General features: G+C 47.8%; 2 protein-coding genes across 3 annotated transcripts; one reads left to right on the top strand and one right to left on the bottom strand.

The window, feature by feature from the left end:
* The first annotated feature begins 1,906 nt into the window (after nucleotides 1-1,906).
* Nucleotides 1,907-7,374, top strand: rcn3 (reticulocalbin 3, EF-hand calcium binding domain). The gene is made up of 8 exons (XM_061225325.1): nucleotides 1,907-2,003; nucleotides 2,425-2,655; nucleotides 3,475-3,668; nucleotides 4,672-4,844; nucleotides 4,973-5,033; nucleotides 5,539-5,630; nucleotides 6,034-6,141; nucleotides 7,251-7,374. Exons 2-8 carry the CDS (start codon nucleotides 2,435-2,437, stop codon nucleotides 7,356-7,358), a joined length of 957 nt encoding a protein of 318 aa, XP_061081309.1. The 5' UTR covers nucleotides 1,907-2,003; nucleotides 2,425-2,434; the 3' UTR covers nucleotides 7,359-7,374.
* Nucleotides 7,375-8,411: 1,037 nt separating this feature from the next.
* nosip (nitric oxide synthase interacting protein) lies at nucleotides 8,412-16,833 on the bottom strand. Of its 2 annotated transcripts, none has more exons than XM_061225330.1 (10): nucleotides 16,653-16,833; nucleotides 16,379-16,460; nucleotides 16,005-16,110; nucleotides 14,898-14,979; nucleotides 13,639-13,774; nucleotides 12,947-13,104; nucleotides 11,150-11,266; nucleotides 9,836-9,906; nucleotides 9,464-9,572; nucleotides 8,412-8,708 (listed from the first exon to the last, which is right to left on the bottom strand). In XM_061225330.1, the coding sequence occupies exons 2-10, from the start codon at nucleotides 16,446-16,448 to the stop codon at nucleotides 8,637-8,639; spliced, it is 921 nt and encodes a 306-aa protein (XP_061081314.1). In that variant the 5' UTR covers nucleotides 16,449-16,460; nucleotides 16,653-16,833; the 3' UTR covers nucleotides 8,412-8,636. The 2 variants fall into 2 exon arrangements, with proteins under 2 accessions (XP_061081314.1, XP_061081313.1); XM_061225329.1 differs by having other exon boundaries at nucleotides 16,379-16,487; nucleotides 16,653-16,832.
* Nucleotides 16,834-17,137: the final 304 nt, after the last annotated feature.

The raw sequence follows: 17,137 nt of genomic DNA, 5'->3' as shown, positions 1-17,137 counted from the left end.
GTCTGGGGACTGCAGAGCGCTGAGCGGGTGGAACCACGCGGTCTGGGGACTGCAGAGCGCTGAGCGGGTGGAACCACGCGGTCTGGGGACTGCAGCGCACTGAGCGGGTGGAACCACACGGTCTGGGGACTGCAGAGCGCTGAGCGGGTGGAACCACACGGTCTGGGGACTGCAGCGCGCTGAGCGGGTGGAACCACAGGGTCTGGGGACTGCAGAGCGCTGAGCGGGTGGAACCACAGGGTCTGGGGACTGCAGAGCGCTGAGCGGGTGGAACCACACGGTCTGGGGACTGCAGAGCGCTGAGCGGGTGGAACCACACGGTCTGGGGACTGCAGAGCGCTGAGCGGGTGGAACCACACGGTCTGGGGACTGCAGAGCGCTGAGCGGGTGGAACCACACGGTCTGGGGACTGCAGCGCGCTGAGCGGGTGGAACCACACGGTCTGGGGACTGCAGAGCGCTGAGCGGGTGGAACCACACGGTCTGGGGACTGCAGAGTGCTGAGCGGGTGGAACCACACGGTCTGGGGACTGCAGCGCGCTGAGCGGGTGGAACCACACGGTCTGGGGACTGCAGAGCGCTGAGCGGGTGGAACCACACGGTCTGGGGACTGCAGAGCGCTGAGCGGGTGGAACCACACGGTCTGGGGACTGCAGCGCGCTGAGCGGGTGGAACCACAGGGCAGCAGCACAGGCGTGGCACAGCATCGCCAGAAAAGACACTCAGCAGCTGGTGATGTCTACCGGCCATAGACTTCCTGGTTTACAAATAATATGAGTTGAAACTTTACAAGAAGGTTCCGTGAATTGGCATGAACTAATGTAGTACTACTAAGAAGTCAATCTGTACAGTTCTGTTAATATATTTGTACGTCATTAATTCAAGTTAACAACTACATTAGTTACTGGAAATTCATATTGGAATGAAAAAGCCAGTTAACGTATTTGTTAATAGTTAACTAATAGTTAACTATAACCATTAACAAATACATTAACTGACTTTTTCATTCAAATATGAAGGCAATTTGTGTAGTGTAGAATGAAAACTAGATGCCGAAAGCTTTCTTATACCTGCGCTAAAGCAACTGACCCGACTAATCAGAAACAGCTGAGAAGCCATTTGTCCCAAACATTGCGGTGCCCACGTACAAAAGGTGCTATAATGTTCACATGGTGAAACCAAGATGTATAAAAATACACATAGGCTAAATAAACGCTGAGAATGTGCACTGTAAGCACATTGTTTGATTAGAAATCTAAAATTGTGGAATACAGAGCTAACTCAAGAACAAATATGACTTTGTCCTAAACGTCATGGTCCTCATTGACTGTCTCTCTTTCTATCGATTGATCTTCAGTATTTAATATAATACTCTATTTAATACAGTATGCAATATTATTGAATAATATTAAATAATTTCCAAGGGTGGGACTCGGAGAAGCAGGAAATACGTTTCGTCTTTGATTCGCCTTCCACAGAAGCGCATTGCGCGACACCCTCAGCTGGTAGCATAATCAATTTCTTGCTGCCCACATCAGGCCAATATCTGTTTTTGGCAGAGTGGTTATGCAGTATTTAGGCTACGTTTCGCAATAAAATGCATGAAGATAAACTGAACAAAGCAATAAAGGGTTATCAAACGCCAGTACAAAATTTAACGTAGCCTACTTCTTTTTCAAATTTTCCGATTAGTCTGATTAGCGATCAACGCGCGCTGAACACACTGATAACGGTGTTGTCAACGCAAGACTTCTCGCCCTTTCCTTTACGCCCCGCTCAGCGTTCATTCGCGTGTCAACGTGGCGCTTCAAAACCAATCACAACTCGACTCTTCTCGCTTCTTCGCAATCATTGGTGAACATCTATGTCTACACGTTTTCCATTGGTCCATTGTTGAAAGGGTTTCGTCCCGTCCAGACATAATTTAAAGACACTGCCAGCGCGTATTGTGCATAACGAAGTGTGTAAAAGCGAGTTCTTATCAGTTTGTTTGAGGCAAAATCGGTAAGTATTGTTTTGCTAGATTGCATTACATTTGCTGAATAAAATCACCAATATGGCACGAGCTAAACCAAGAGGCTACTCTTGTTGGCTTTCCGTCTTCATTAGAACGGAATTTGCGGATTTCAATGTTAATTCTGGAGAAAGTGCTTAAACCTGCTTGTCAAAGTATTGCCAGACTCATACATAGAGTTTGCAACATTTATTTTCGACATAGCAGGAACAATAATCTATTCATTCAGTTATTAATATGACTGCTTCAGTATGATCTATATATTATCTATTTTCAATACAAAGTGTAATACAAAGTTATCTATATCTTAATGTGATGTTCATAGTAATCCCGAAATAGTTTATGAGTGATCACCTCGTCCTGGTTCGATTTTACTTAATTTGTTATCTGTGTTTGTTATCCTTCATCCAGGAAAGGCAAAATGATGTTCATGCCCTTACTTGGGACAGTGTCACTGTTTCTGGCAGTGGTGGTTGGCGTGCCCTCACAAGAGAAAAAACGTGTTCATCACCACGGTGACCTGAGCGACCACCCCCATGACGACGACCACGGTTACCAGTTTGACCACGAGGCTTTCCTGGGAAAGGACGAGGCTAAGACCTTTGATCAACTGACTCCTGAGGAGAGCAAGGACAGACTGGGGTAAATCAGTCCACCATTTTCCTCACCTTTTCTTTGCCAAAAAGTCCCTTTCGTGTTGTAACTGCAGTTGAAGGCTTGTCCCACCTCTGCACATTCTCCACCGTTCAGGGAAAGCACGGACTAGCGTGCACTATGCAGCCCAGGTAGGTAGACTGCTGATATAGGGATATAGGGGTATAGGGGTATAGGGGCTTGGGGGCTTCTGTGCAATGAAAAGGATTGCACAGAAGCACCTTCCACCTGAAACCCTCAATGATACAGCCAACCACAGCCCACCCTATGGGATGGCCCCTCCCCTCCGAGCAACCCAATCCCGTGCCATAGCTGCATAAGCCATGCAAGAAGCCAGATTAATGCCATTTTATTTGTCGTGGCCTGTAGTCTAGTCACTAAGGTATGTGACTGGGACCCAAAAGGTTGGTGTTTCAAGCCCCGGTGTAGCCACAACAAGATCCGCACAGCCATTGGGCCCTTGAGCGAGGCCCATAACCCCGCATTGCTCCAGGGGGGGATTGTCCCCTGCTTAGTCTATTGAACTGTAAGTCGGATAAAACTGTCAGCTAAATAGCTCATTATTATGACTGTCATGGTCTCAGTCTTCTGTAATTCTGGACCATTCAGAGCAGGATCTTCCGGAAGTGCAAACAGCACCCTCAGTTTGAACCGCAGACATGAGAATACGAGCAGAAGAACATTGGTTTTCAGTGGTGTCTCCTTCCCCCTTCTGTGGAACAGTGTTGTAATGAATTATGTGGAGTCACGTCCCACACAGCCCTGTCGGGCTCATGGGCATGTTTTTACCCTTCTGTCCTCGGGCAGGAAGCTCGCTGGTCGCATGGACACTGACGGGGACGGCCTCATCAGCCACAGCGAGCTGTACCAGTGGATCAAACACAGGCAGAACAGATACATCCAGGAGGATGTGGACAAGCAGTGGACTGAGTTCGACCTCAACAATGACGGACTGGTCTCCTGGGTGGAATACAGAAACAAAACTTATGGCTACTTACGGGGTGAGAGTGGGGGGGGGGGGGGTGTGGCTACTTCCTGTGTGAGAGTGGGGGGGTGTGGCTACTTCCTGTGTGAAAGTGGGGGGTGTTGGTACTTCCTGTGTGAGAGTGGGGGGGTATGGCTACTTCCTGTATGAGAGTGGGGGGGTATGGCTACTTCCTGTATGAGAGTGGGGGGTATGGCTACTTCCTGTGTGAGAGTTGGGGGGTGTGGCTACTTCCTGTGTGAAAGTGGGGGGTGTTGGTACTTCCTGTGTGAGAGTGGGGGGGTATGGCTACTTCCTGTATGAGAGTGGGGGGTATGGCTACTTCCTGTATGAGAGTGGGGGGGTATGGCTACTTCCTGTATGAGAGTGGGGGTGTGTGGCTACTTCCTGGGTGAGAGTGGGGGGTGTGTGGCTACTTCCTGTTTGAGAGTGGGGGGGGTATGGCTAATTCCTGGGTGAGAGTGGAAGGGGTATGGCTAATTCCTGGGTGAGAGTGGGGGGGGGTATGGCTAATTCCAGGGTGAGAGTGGGGGGGGGGGGGGGTATGGCTAATTCCTGGGTGAGAGTGGGGGGGGTATGGCTAATTCCTGGGTGAGAGTGGGGGGGTGTGGCTAAGATTTTTGTGTTAAAACATTGTTACGAGACCATTGAAAATCCGTTCCTATCATTGAAAAAGGCTCACTGACATGTTGACTCACCCTCTGCTTGTGTTTGTAGTCCTTAAATTCAGGTTTCAAAATATAGTTGACGGACTGACACTCTGTACCAAGACATTGTATAGCTGTACAATAATTCAAGCTCATTGAAAATTGGTTATAATTGCCACAGCCAATGGCATTTCGATGTGAGCATGTTCACAGAGAAGGGGAGGGATAAACAGTGTTGTGGTTTGAAGGGTGTTTGTTGCTGCCTTTCCTCTCTCGACCATTAGAAGTTCAAAATTACCGATTTAAGTTCTCACTGTAGTGCAGCCTACAGTTAAAGTGACGCTGAATGTGTGAACATCCCGCCTGCTTCAGATGAGAAGTCTGCTGATGTTGACGAGAAGGACAACTACAAGTCCATGGTGGCCAGGGATGAGAGGCGCTTTAAGGCCGCAGACCGAAACGCAGACGGCGCGGCCACCAAGGAAGAGATGACCGCATTCCTGCACCCTGAGACACACAAGCACATGCAGGACGTGGTCGTGACGGTGCGTGAGCGGAAAGGAGGCTACGTGGCTCGAGGCCATAACCACAAGCACAACAAATAATGCAGAAATGAGCAGCGGGTTCCAATCCTCTGATTTTTCAAACCCCTCCTCTTGTTTTTGGACTCCAGGAAACGATAGAGGACATTGACCAGAACGGGGATGGGCTTCTTAGCCTGGAGGAATTCCTAGGTAAGACTAGTAACAGTTAGCTTTGCAATAGACTTCCATGTATTTAAGCTGAGGGAAAATGGGTGCCGTGGAGGGGATCGCGGTGTGTTGACGGTACTATGGAGGAAATCAGATGCCAGTTTGTGTTGAACAGTGACTGGAAATGGTCAAACGTGAGCCTGTATATGATGATGCAAAACAAGTCATATTGTTCCTTTTCTAAATGGTTTTAGTAACTGACAAAATGTATATGTATGTAAAACTTTTTTTCTTCTTTTTTTTTTTTACACAAAGTATTGCTTCGTACATTTAACAGAGTAATTGTGAATGTAAAATTGACAATAATTACATAAACTTCACTTATTCACTGAGTGTCAAGGTTTACAGATACACGTTTACAGTGCATGGATGGGTCCCGTGGCCTGGTCCAGCTTGGTCAACCAGCTACCCGCAGTTTCCAAGCATAGCTTCAGCTGTTTTTTCAGCAGGGCTGAAATAGTGTTTTGTGCCCTACATCTTACTGCAGGTGACCTCACCAGCCCTGAAGATGGAGAGACCGAGCCTGAGTGGGTAAAAATGGAAAAAGAACAGTTTGTGGAGTTCAGAGATATGAACAAGGTATGCTTAACTGTGAAAGCCTCCAGTGGAAATGTAGTGAACAAACCAACTTACAGCAGCATACAAACCAGTTTGCAGCAGCGTACAAACCAGCTTACAGCAGCGTACAAACCAGCTTACAGCAGCATACAAACCAGTTTACCAGCAGCATACAAACCAGTTTACAGCAGCATACAAACCAGTTTACAACAGCATAGAGAGCTCGCTTTTATCTTTTAAAGCTCAATGGTGTCGAGGGCATTTTGAAACTGAGTTTCCAATATGCGAGTTCTGTCAATTTCAAGGCGTCCCTCATATTTAACCTGGGTGACTAGCAGTGGGTATACCGTAAGGGGCTGTGGCAGGTGAGACTTGCTCCGTATGGCCTGGCTGAACGGGCACGGCCCTCTTCTCCCGCTGCTAGGATGGGGTTCTGGACGCCTCTGAAGTGGCCGAGTGGATTCTTCCTGGAGGGATCGATCACGCAGACAACGAGGCGAGACACCTCCTGCAAGCGACCGATAAAGACAAGGTGCGTCTGCGCCTCCCTTCCTCTGTCCGGCGCGCCACAGTGTCAGTGTGGGGCGCGAGCACCGAAATCGCACCATAGATGTAAACCTGAGACGCCTTAGCGCCTTCAGGAAATGATGTGCTGTGTCCGTGTTGAACTTTCCATGCTCTGCAAGTCATGCAATTTAAAGATTTGAATTTAAATATGAATGTTAAAGGAAAACACCAAAATTTCTGGGCAGTATGCCTTTTTTCCCCCCTGATGTTAGATTTCATTCTCATTTTTGCACATTCACTGGCTCAGTTTGCATGTTAGCATAACGTGTTAGCTTAGCTTAGCTAGAAACTTAGAAGTTCTACCTTTTAAAACTACCTTCAGAAGAAATCAACCAACTGAAGACAGAAGAGGATACATCTGTTCAGCGGTTATAGTTCCAACCGTCTTTCTCCGAAAACAATGTCTCTCATTTTAATTTCAAATACACAATATCTTGTGTGAATAAGACGGCTTGGGAGTTGCTGTAAGGTGCGTTTCTTCACTTTGAAGGATGTAGGCTACTGACTCCTATAGGCTTCAAGTCTTTATGCTAAGCTAACACATTATGCTAACATGGAAATTGAGCCAGTGAACGCACCAAAATGAAAATGAAATCTAACATCTTGTCTGGGTAAGTCTAAAAAAAGTATATTTCCCCAAATTTTGGCGTTTTCCTTTAAAGACAAGCTGAAACGGAAGTGATATATCGTATGATTTACAGGAGTGAAACGGATCTTTCAGGGGGGAGTTTTTGAAGGGCGGGGAGTCTAATTGACTGGCGTCAAATGAGGATGTTTGACATGAGTGAAAAGGAAATTGATTGGAGGGGAATGGAAATTGACACTGGTAAATGATGACATAAAATCTATATTCATAGTTTTTCAGGGAGTGGCTGAAAAAGTGATTCTGTTTCAGCTTGTCGTTAATATCTATGCAGGCTAAGAGTTATTTTGTAATTACCTGTTTGATCTGAATGGCCATTAATCTAATGAACCTTTAAATCATCTCTCTCTGAAATTCCTCATTGTGCTCGTAATGAATGGTGGCGGGCACCGCTTTTCTCCTTCACCTCTTCACTGCGATTGGCCGAGCAGGACAAGAAACTCACCAAGGAGGAGATCCTGGCCAACTGGAACATGTTTGTTGGAAGCCAGGCAACCAATTATGGGGAAGACCTCACCAAGAGACATGATGAGCTTTGATAACGTTTGAGTGGGGGGGGGGGGGGGTAAGAGTAGACGTGATAAAGGCTGGAGAGGGTGGGTAATTGCCTTTTATATTTGGGCGGGGCAGGGTGGGGCGGGGGGGACAAAGGCATAGTTTAAAAGTTTAACTTATTAAGTAGTTGGCATAATTGTGGTAAACCATGAAAATGTTGGCAAATGAAAACGCATTGTCCCAACACAGATGACTGTCGGGTAAGATGAATATTTACCTAATATTTTTCAAAAGCCTCACTAAGTTTAAATACTTTTTCCTTACCTCATCTTTACCTTACATGCATCATTCATACTGTACTTGAGCTACACACAGCCAATGTTTGTACTGTACTGTACTGTCTTAAGCACAGCAATGTAACAGTCCTGAACCCCAGCGTGCCTCATTACAGTATACCAAAATGCACTTAACCCCACACAACACGTATTTATACTGTATACCAATGCAGGGAGGGCTTTACCACAATTTACAGGCAACTACAGCGTATACTGTATACCAACGCAGGGCTACTACAGGCCAAACTGAGCTCTGGGAGGTCCCTGCCTAGAATGGAATATACTGCTATACACTACTGTTCAAAAATATGAAATCACTGTTTTTGAAAGAGACTTTTCTTCACCATGGTAGCATCAAATTGAGGGAGAGAGAGAGAGGCAGGGAGGGAGGGAGGGAGGGAGGGAGGAAGCGCATCGAGGCAATGTCACCCTTTATAGACCCACCCAAGACCAGGAAGGAAAATTAGATTTTTAAGAACAGCTGTTCTGTTTAGTATATGCAGTCTACACTCCAGTTGGCCTACCTCTGTCTCTACCCATCCCTTTCAGGATGGTCGGCTTTCTCTGTCAGAGGTTTTGGACAAAATGGATTTTCTGTTGAGCAGTTCCATAACCGACTATGGGAACCTGATGGCAGACCCCCATGATGAGTTGTGATGCGGTCTCTTATGTCCCCAAGAGAACACCGTACAAAACCAGGAACACTCACACTGGAAAACCACCTACATTCTCTCACAATAAAGACATCTTGTTTACATCATAGTTTATTTCTCCATTTATTATAAAACCATGTGCCAGTGTCTGTGTGTGTGTGTGTGTGTGTGTGTGTGTGTGTGTGTTTCAAGTACTGGAGTGGATGCATGTGTGGCTGAGTGTGTGTGTGTACGCGCACCTTAACAATACAACGCAACTGTATCATTCATTTACATTACACTGACGAGAAATGAAAAATAAAAAGATCCCCGGAGCTCATTTCCTGCAGGGCTCTCACACTTGCATTACGGGACGAGCCTCTTTAGCCCGCAGGTCCACTCCAGAGCCGGAGAAACCGGTTCCCCCCTGCAGAGCAGAGACAGAGAGACAGGGAGACAGAGAGAGAGTTAGACAGGGAACAGGGAGACATGGAGACAGGGGACAGAGAGACGGAGACAGAGAGGGAGGCAGAGAGACGGGACAGAGAGACAGAGGGACAGAGAGACAGAGAGGCAGAGAGGCAGAGAGACAGAGAGGCAGAGAGACAGAGAGACAGGGAGGGAGGGAGGGAGGGAGGGAGGCAGAGAGACAGGGAGGCAGAGAGAGAGAGAGAGTGAGACAGGGGACAGGGAGACGGAGAGAGGGAGACAGAGAGACAGGGATACAGAGAGGGAGGCAGAGAGACAGAGAGAGTGAGACAGGGAGCAGGGGAGTCAGAGAGAGAGAGAGTGAGACAGGGAACAGGGGAGTCAGAGAGACAGAGAGAGTGAGACAGGGAGCAGGGGAGTCAGAGAGAGAGTGAGACAGGGGAGGCAGAGAGACAGAGAGAGAGTGAGACAGGGAACAGGGGAGTCAGAGAGACAGAGAGAGAGTGAGACAGGGGAGTCAGAGAGACAGAGAGAGAGTGAGACAGGGAACAGGGGAGTCAGAGAGACAGAGAGAGAGTGAGACAGGGAACAGGGGAGTCAGAGAGAGAGAGAGACAGGGAACAGGGGAGGCAGAGAGAGTGAGAGAGAGAGAGAGAGTGAGACAGGGAACAGGGGAGTCAGAGAGAGAGTGAGACAGGGGAGTCAGAGAGAGCCATGGCGGGGCTTCACAGGGATGGGCTGAGGGGCGCTCACCCGCTGCAGAGTGATGATGTCCCTCTCTGTCAACTTGTCCCCGGTCACCGGGTCGGTCATGTCCTTCTGTATGAGCCGCTCCACACACTCCATCGTCACCACGGCCCCCCTGTGCGCACGCACACGCACACACACACACACACACACACACACACACACACACACACAGGCAAAGACACAATTCATCACGTGTCCGCCAACTCCAGTACAACTGGAGAAAGAGCCATGATGAGTCCTTAAATATACCACCGACTGAACTGGGACCAGGTAGTCACACAACCTAAACATTTAGCTAAATATTCACCTAAAATCAGTTGATTTTGGGTACGGAGTGCAGAAGGAAAGGAGTGCAGATGAAAATGAAATACTCACGACGGCCGGAGGACAGCGCAGGGCACGGAGTTCCCCAGCGTGTCTCTGGTCACTGCACACACATAGCGGTCCTGTAACACAGCAGCTCCCCGCTCACTCTACACACCAAATCACACTCAATATGCCTTTACTTTCAGGCAAAAAACCAAGGCCAGATATCTCCAAAACAAAAGCGGATGCATATTTTCTATGAGCTATGCAGTCTACGTACAGAGTTACCCACTAGACAGAAATTTGTAAGATTCAGGGCTAAGTTATGGATGGACCTCGTGCGGCACCAGTAAACTTTAAACGGTTCTGCCGGCAAAATGCAGTGGAGCGTGAAGCTCACATTTTCAGGAACTGCATCATCGTGTTTCATCGTCTGCCAACTGCTGCTGTAGTGCAACCTCCTGGAGTTGTTATGAAATGGCCCATTTAGTTGTGGCTTATATCCTGGCACCGCACTGTGTCACTCGTTGGGTACTCATAAAGACATGCATCACTGTGGATGCAACAGGCCTGTGGAGCAGTGGTGTGTCACTCGTTGGGTACTCATAAAGACATGCATCACTGTGGATGCAACAGGCCTGTGGAGCAGTGGTGTGTCACTCGTTGGGTACTCATAAAGACATGCATCACTGTGGATGCAATAGGCCTGTGGAGCAGTGGTATCCCACCCGGGCCCCGGGCAGCTACAGGGTCTGCTGGTTTCAGCTTCCACCGTAAAATCAGTACCGTTCAGACCTCTGCAGTAGGGGGTAGTTAAAGGTACAATAGGTCATTTCTGACTTCTAACAGTCAAGAGAAAAATAGCGCCAACAAACACCTTCAAACCACAACATATAACAATCAGAATTACATTACATTATTGGCACTTGGCAGACGCTCTTATCCAGAGCGACGTACAGTTGATTAGACTAAGCAGGAGACAATCCTCCCCTGGAGCAATGCAGGGTTAAGGGCCTTGCTCAAGGGCCCAACGGCTGTGCGGATCTTATTGTGGCTACACCAGGATTAGATCCACCGACCTTGTGTGTCCCAGTCATTTACCTTAACCACTACGCTACAGGCCGCCCATGTCCCTCCCCCTTCTCTGTAAACGCGCTGACGTTGAAACGCCATTGGCTGTGGCAATTAAAACCCAATGTTCAACCAATGAGCTTGAATTATTGTACAGTTATTTTGGTAATTTAAACACTATAAACACAACATGTCGGTGAGCCTTTTTCAATGATAGGAAGGGATTTACAATGGTCTTGTAACGTTTCGACCCCAAAATCTTACCTATTGTACCTTTAAATATTTTCTCTGAAAGCAGGAGGCGACACTCACTTGGCGCGTGAGCAGGGCGACGCGGTCCAGTCCGGGGTCCAGGGGCGTGAAACGCACTGCAATCAGCTCGTTCATCTTCAGCGGTCGCCCCGACATCGGGCAGAGCACGGTCTTGCCCTGGGACAGGGCCAGAGATAAGGGCCCTCACGGGACTGCATCCATTTGTGTTAAAAGGGCGTTGGTGGCCGACTAAAAGGAATGCTCACAACACTGTTGGCCGCTAATGTTCGCCCTCTTGAACGTACCTCTGCAGACACAGTTAGGAGAGAGAGACTCACAGACACAGGGAGGAGAGAGAGACTCACAGACACAGGGAGGAGAGAGAGAGACTCACAGACACAGAGAGGAGAGAGACTCACAGACACAGAGAGGAGAGAGACTCACAGACACAGGGAGGAGAGAGAGACTCACAGACACAGGGAGGAGAGAGAGACTCACAGACACAGGGAGGAGAGAGAGACTCACAGACACAGGGAGGAGAGAGAGACTCACAGACACAGAGAGGAGAGAGAGACTCACAGACACAGGGAGGAGAGAGAGACTCACAGACACAGAGAGGAGAGAGAGACTCACAGACACAGAGAGGAGAGAGAGACTCACAGACACAGAGAGGAGAGAGAGAGACTCACAGACACAGAGAGGAGAGAGAGAGACTCACAGACACAGAGAGGAGAGAGAGAGACTCACAGACACAGAGAGGAGAGAGAGAGACTCACAGACACAGAGAGGAGAGAGAGAGACTCACAGACACAGAGAGGAGAGAGAGAGAGACTCACAGACACAGAGAGGAGAGAGAGAGAGACTCACAGACACAGAGAGGAGAGAGAGAGAGACTCACAGACACAGAGAGGAGAGAGAGAGAGACTCACAGACACAGAGAGGAGAGAGAGAGAGACTCACAGACACAGAGAGGAGAGAGAGAGAGACTCACAGACACAGAGAGGAGAGGGAGAGAGACTCACAGACACAGAGGAGAGGGAGAGAGACTCACAGACACAGGGAGGAGAGAGAGACTCACAGACACAGAGAGGAGAGAGAGACTCACAGACACAGAGAGGAGAGAGAGACTCACAGACACAGGGAGGAGAGAGACTCACAGACACAGGGAGGAGAGAGAGACTCACAGACACAGAGAGGAGAGAGAGACTCACAGACACAGAGAGGAGAGAGAGACTCACAGACACAGGGAGGAGAGAGAGACTCACAGACACAGGGAGGAGAGAGAGACTCACAGACACAGGGAGGAGAGAGAGACTCACAGACACAGGGAGGAGAGAGAGACTCACAGACACAGGGAGGAGAGAGAGACTCAGACACAGAGAGGAGAGAGAGACTCACAGACACAGGGAGGAGAGAGAGACTCACAGACACAGGGAGGAGAGAGAGACTCACAGACACAGGGAGGAGAGAGAGACTCACAGACACAGAGAGGAGAGAGAGACTCACAGACACAGGGAGGAGAGAGAGACTCACAGACACAGGGAGGAGAGAGAGACTCACAGACACAGGGAGGAGAGAGAGAGACTCACAGACACAGGGAGGAGAGAGAGAGACTCACAGACACAGGGAGGAGAGAGAGACTCACAGACACAGAGAGGAGAGAGACTCACAGACACAGGGAGGAGAGAGAGACTCACAGACACAGGGAGGAGAGAGAGACTCACAGACACAGGGAGGAGAGAGAGACTCACAGACACAGAGAGGAGAGAGAGAGACTCACAGACACAGAGAGGAGAGAGAGACTCACAGACACAGAGAGGAGAAAGAGACTCACAGACACAGAGAGGAGAGACTCACAGGCTTCTTCAGGATGGTGGGCTTAGCCTCGGGGGTCAGGCTGGGGATCCAGAAGCTGGGGAGCGCTGAGCTGGAGCTGGGCCCAGCAGGGCAGGCCCCGGCCCCGGAGCTGGAGCTGGAGCTGGAGCTGGCCTTCGCCTCAGAGTCTCGGGCCGTAGCTGCAGACAACACGTTACTGTGCATTACTGCAGACACCTACTGCACAGCAGACATGTTAAGACCCCTCATCGACTACACACTTACTGCACAGCAGACATGTTAAGACCCCTTATCGACTACACACTTACTGCACAGCAGACATGTTAAGACCCCTTATCGACTAGCTGATGTGTAGTGAGAATTCTGGCGCAAAATGGCTGCCAAACCCTTTCCCATTTCAAACCACCACATTCACCATTACCCACCTTAACCCAAGTTCACATGACTGTTAAGAGACCATGGGTTACATTCCAAAAAGGCCTGCCTCAGAGCCCACTACTGGCTGGGATACAAAGTCAACTCGACTCTGTGGGAGAGTGGCAGCGTTAGTGCCAGTACAGGGTGACACAACCTTCACCTTCACCGATTTCGAAATGCTGTGGAGACGGCCAATTCACAATGAACACACACGGCAGAGATAAATAGACACACTGAGAGACCCTCCCTCTCTGGTTTGGCCAGCGACTCCCCCGCACCCCTTCATCCCCCCATACCTGCGGTGAAAGGGTTGATGGGCTTGGAGACAATGCTGTTCTCCCTCTTCTTGAATTTCTCCACCTTCTCTCTCTCCCCAGAGCTGGACTCCAACTGGCTGTCGCTCTTCTGAGCCCGTTTCTGCTTCTCATAAGCCTGGGAGGGAGGGAGACAGGTGTGTGAGAGAGAGAGACAAGTGTGTGAGAGAGGTGTGTGTGAGAGAGAGAGAGGTGTGTGTGTGAGAGAGAGAGACAAGTGTGAGAGAGAGGTGTGTGTGAGAGAGAGAGGTGTGTGAGAGAGACAGGTGTGTGTGAGAGAGAGACAGGTGGTGAGAGAGACAGGTGTGTGTGAGAGAGAGAGAGGTGTGTGTGAGACGTGTGTGTGAGAGAGACAGGTGTGTGTGAGAGAGAGAGACAGGTGTGTGTGTGAGAGAGACAGGTTTGTTTAAAAAAATAAAAATTGTTGGCTGTACAACATGTAGCCACCAGTCGGTCACAGCCTGAAGAACAGTTGTGACTCTTTATGATTATTATGAAAAATTGTTCTTTCTTTTTTATATAACTTCTTGCATTAGAGAGAGAGAGAGAGAGAGAGAGAGAGAGAGAGAGAGAGAGAGAGAGAGAGAGAGAGAGAGAGAGAGAGAGAGAGAGAGAGAGAGAGAGAGAGAGAGAGAGAGAGAGAGAGAGAGAGAGAGATGGGGGTGACAGAGCTACACTTTCCAACATGTGGAAATTACCAGAACATAAGGAACAATTTCTACCAAGTTCACAAAAATATGCCAGGTATTTGACGGTTTAATTGGCCACCAAAAGCTCCCATTTGCTAGGAGAACATAAAAAAATGCATCAGAATAGCAGCAAATTACATCACAGCTTGCCACAAACAGAGTGAGCCTATCTGAGTAGGCTTAATACACGCTTGTCTATAGACTATGTCCAGAAATACTGTATATTCATGTGTTCAATGGTGTATGTTCAATGTTCTGTTGTGCTTTGGCAACATTATTTTGAATTGAATTGAGGGCGGGGGCAGAGAGAGAGAGCAAGTGAGGGAGTATTAATAGTATGAGTATGCGAGAGGGAGTGTGTATAATAACGAATAACGCATGTTTCCACAGACAGAGCAGGAGAGAGCAGAAAGAGGGAGTGCGTATAATAACGAATAACACGTTTCCACAGACAGAGCAGGAGAGAGCAGAAAGAGGGAGTGCGTATAATAACGAATAACGCATGTTTCCACAGACAGAGCAGGAGAGAGCAGCTGGCCGCGCCGGACAAACCTTCATTTTTCTGGCGATTTCCACTTTCTGGTGAAGGATGTACTCCAGAATGGCCTCTTTTTCATACAAGTAGCCATCCACACTGGCCACACAAAACATAAACAGAACAGAACAGACCACACGACTTCAATATAATCAAGTGACACAAAAAAAAAGTAAAAAGGCAGAACTGGAAAAGGCAACGAAAAGGTAGATTCCGTTTTTTAACGAGCAACTGCCTTTGGCGAAGTGTGCACTGCGTTGATTCTCAATTTCACCATACGAGTGACTGCCGCTACAGCCAAAGCTCATTCTCAAAACTAAACACTTATCAAGAACTGCTTAAGGAGCAGAATGGGACAAGAGAGACGGAGTGGATTATCCAGACGCAAAACTGAAAGTGACAGAGCCAGGAACGTGGACCTGTAAAGCTTGATGGATGATTTTGTGGACCGCAGGTTGCGCTGGATTTCCTCTTAAATGAGTGAGCAGCATTTTTGCTTTTTACCATTAAGCCATTGTTAGTCAGGAAGAGTAATGTAATATTGTGGTGATGTCTCCTATCTGTTAGTAACATTGCTGCCATCTGTTAGGAGGACTGGCTTGTGCTTATCCCTGTGATTTGTCTACGGTTCTGAATTGTGGGGCAGGTTTTCCTGAGCAAGACAACATAACCCTCAATTAGTCCTGACGAGCTGGTTGGTGCCTTGCATAGCAGCCAATCGCCGTTGGTGTGTGTGTGCGTGTGTGTGCGTGTGCAAATGGGTGAATGAGAAGCATCAATTGTACAGCACTGTGGTTAAAGGCGCTATATAAATGCCAACCATTTACCATGAATTGCTGATGCATGCACACCAAGTATGCGTGTGGGAATGTTATTCAAGGGGAGGAGTATAATTGGTGCTGGATCAAGCACGACCCAAAACTTTCTGGGTTCTATTACACTAGTGTCAATTACACAGGTGTCCTGTCAGACTAGTGCATAATCTTACTCCGAAAAGTACTGGATTGATAATGGTCTGTGCATATTGGTCATGTACTTCAGTGCGTTCGGATAATACTAATCTAGACCGCACGACACGACAGATGTGTGTGCATAATCGCGTTCCTGCGTCAAAGGTGACTGACGTTACGACAGGATCCCTGCAGGGCTGTAGAGACAGACAGCAGCAGTCGAAGTCCTTTATCGCGTCCTTCCCCAAACGCACACTCTGTGTGCCGTATCCCGAGGCCGCTATACGAAGAGGAAGAGGAAGATGAGAACTCAAAACATTAGCTAGGTACACTCGCATCATGTGAAAACGAACTGGTTGGGTTGTTAAACACCACGCCAAAATGTGGAATTACATAAGTCAACAAACGAATAAACTGCACCAAACGAATACATTTCCACAATAGGCAACGCGAATAAATTCCAGGGACAATGCAAATGTAACTAGTTTACCTAGCTGAGTGTAGGATGAATACGCGCCAGGTGATGCTTGTTCGACGGCTAAACTCACCTGTATCTTTCTTTTTCTCATGATATGTGTACACGGCACCAGCCGTGCAGTTTTTCCCATGTCTTGTCATTTTCTATCGTCTCTTCGGGAGAATTGAGAAAATACGGAACTAATAAACACACAAACGGAGCCAGTAAAACACTCACTGGGACTTTAACTTCGTAAATTAGCTAGCTAACGCTATCTTTAGAATAATTCACCATACAGTTTAACATATACCACAACAAAATGTTCGAAACAATTATAAGACAACGATTAAGCTCCAGCATGTTACCTGATTGCTTCCAAAACACACAGACTTCCGTTTGTACTTCTATATCCGGGTCAGTTTGTCGCCAGATTGAACGTTCCGTGAAGCTGGCAACCATTAGACTTCCTGTACAGAAGTTCCGGTCTGAACTTCCTGTGATTTTCCGTCAAAATAAGAGCTGCTGAGTAACGTTAAATAATGAGAACATAGTTACCGCGTTTTCTGCGCTTCCTCATATAATTATCATTGTTTAAATTAATTGCTGATACAACTTATAAAAGCCAGCAAGCAACTAGCTTGCTATTTGACTAGTTACTATAATGTAGGCCAAGCATAAATTGCTTAACACTGTCGGTTCAATAACAGCTCATTTGCATACCTGCTGACTGTTTAAAAAATGTTGCCAAATATGAAGGGGCATACATTAAATCTATGTTAAATATCTATAAAATTATACATTTATTATCTAAAATCATGTTCCCATCAATTGTTGCTGTATTTACAGTGTG

This window comes from Conger conger, chromosome 16 (genome assembly GCF_963514075.1).
Source record: "Conger conger chromosome 16, fConCon1.1, whole genome shotgun sequence".
NCBI lineage: Eukaryota > Metazoa > Chordata > Actinopteri > Anguilliformes > Congridae > Conger > Conger conger.
Note: the sequence above shows the minus strand (reverse complement) of the source record. Positions and strands in the feature narration are given on the sequence as shown.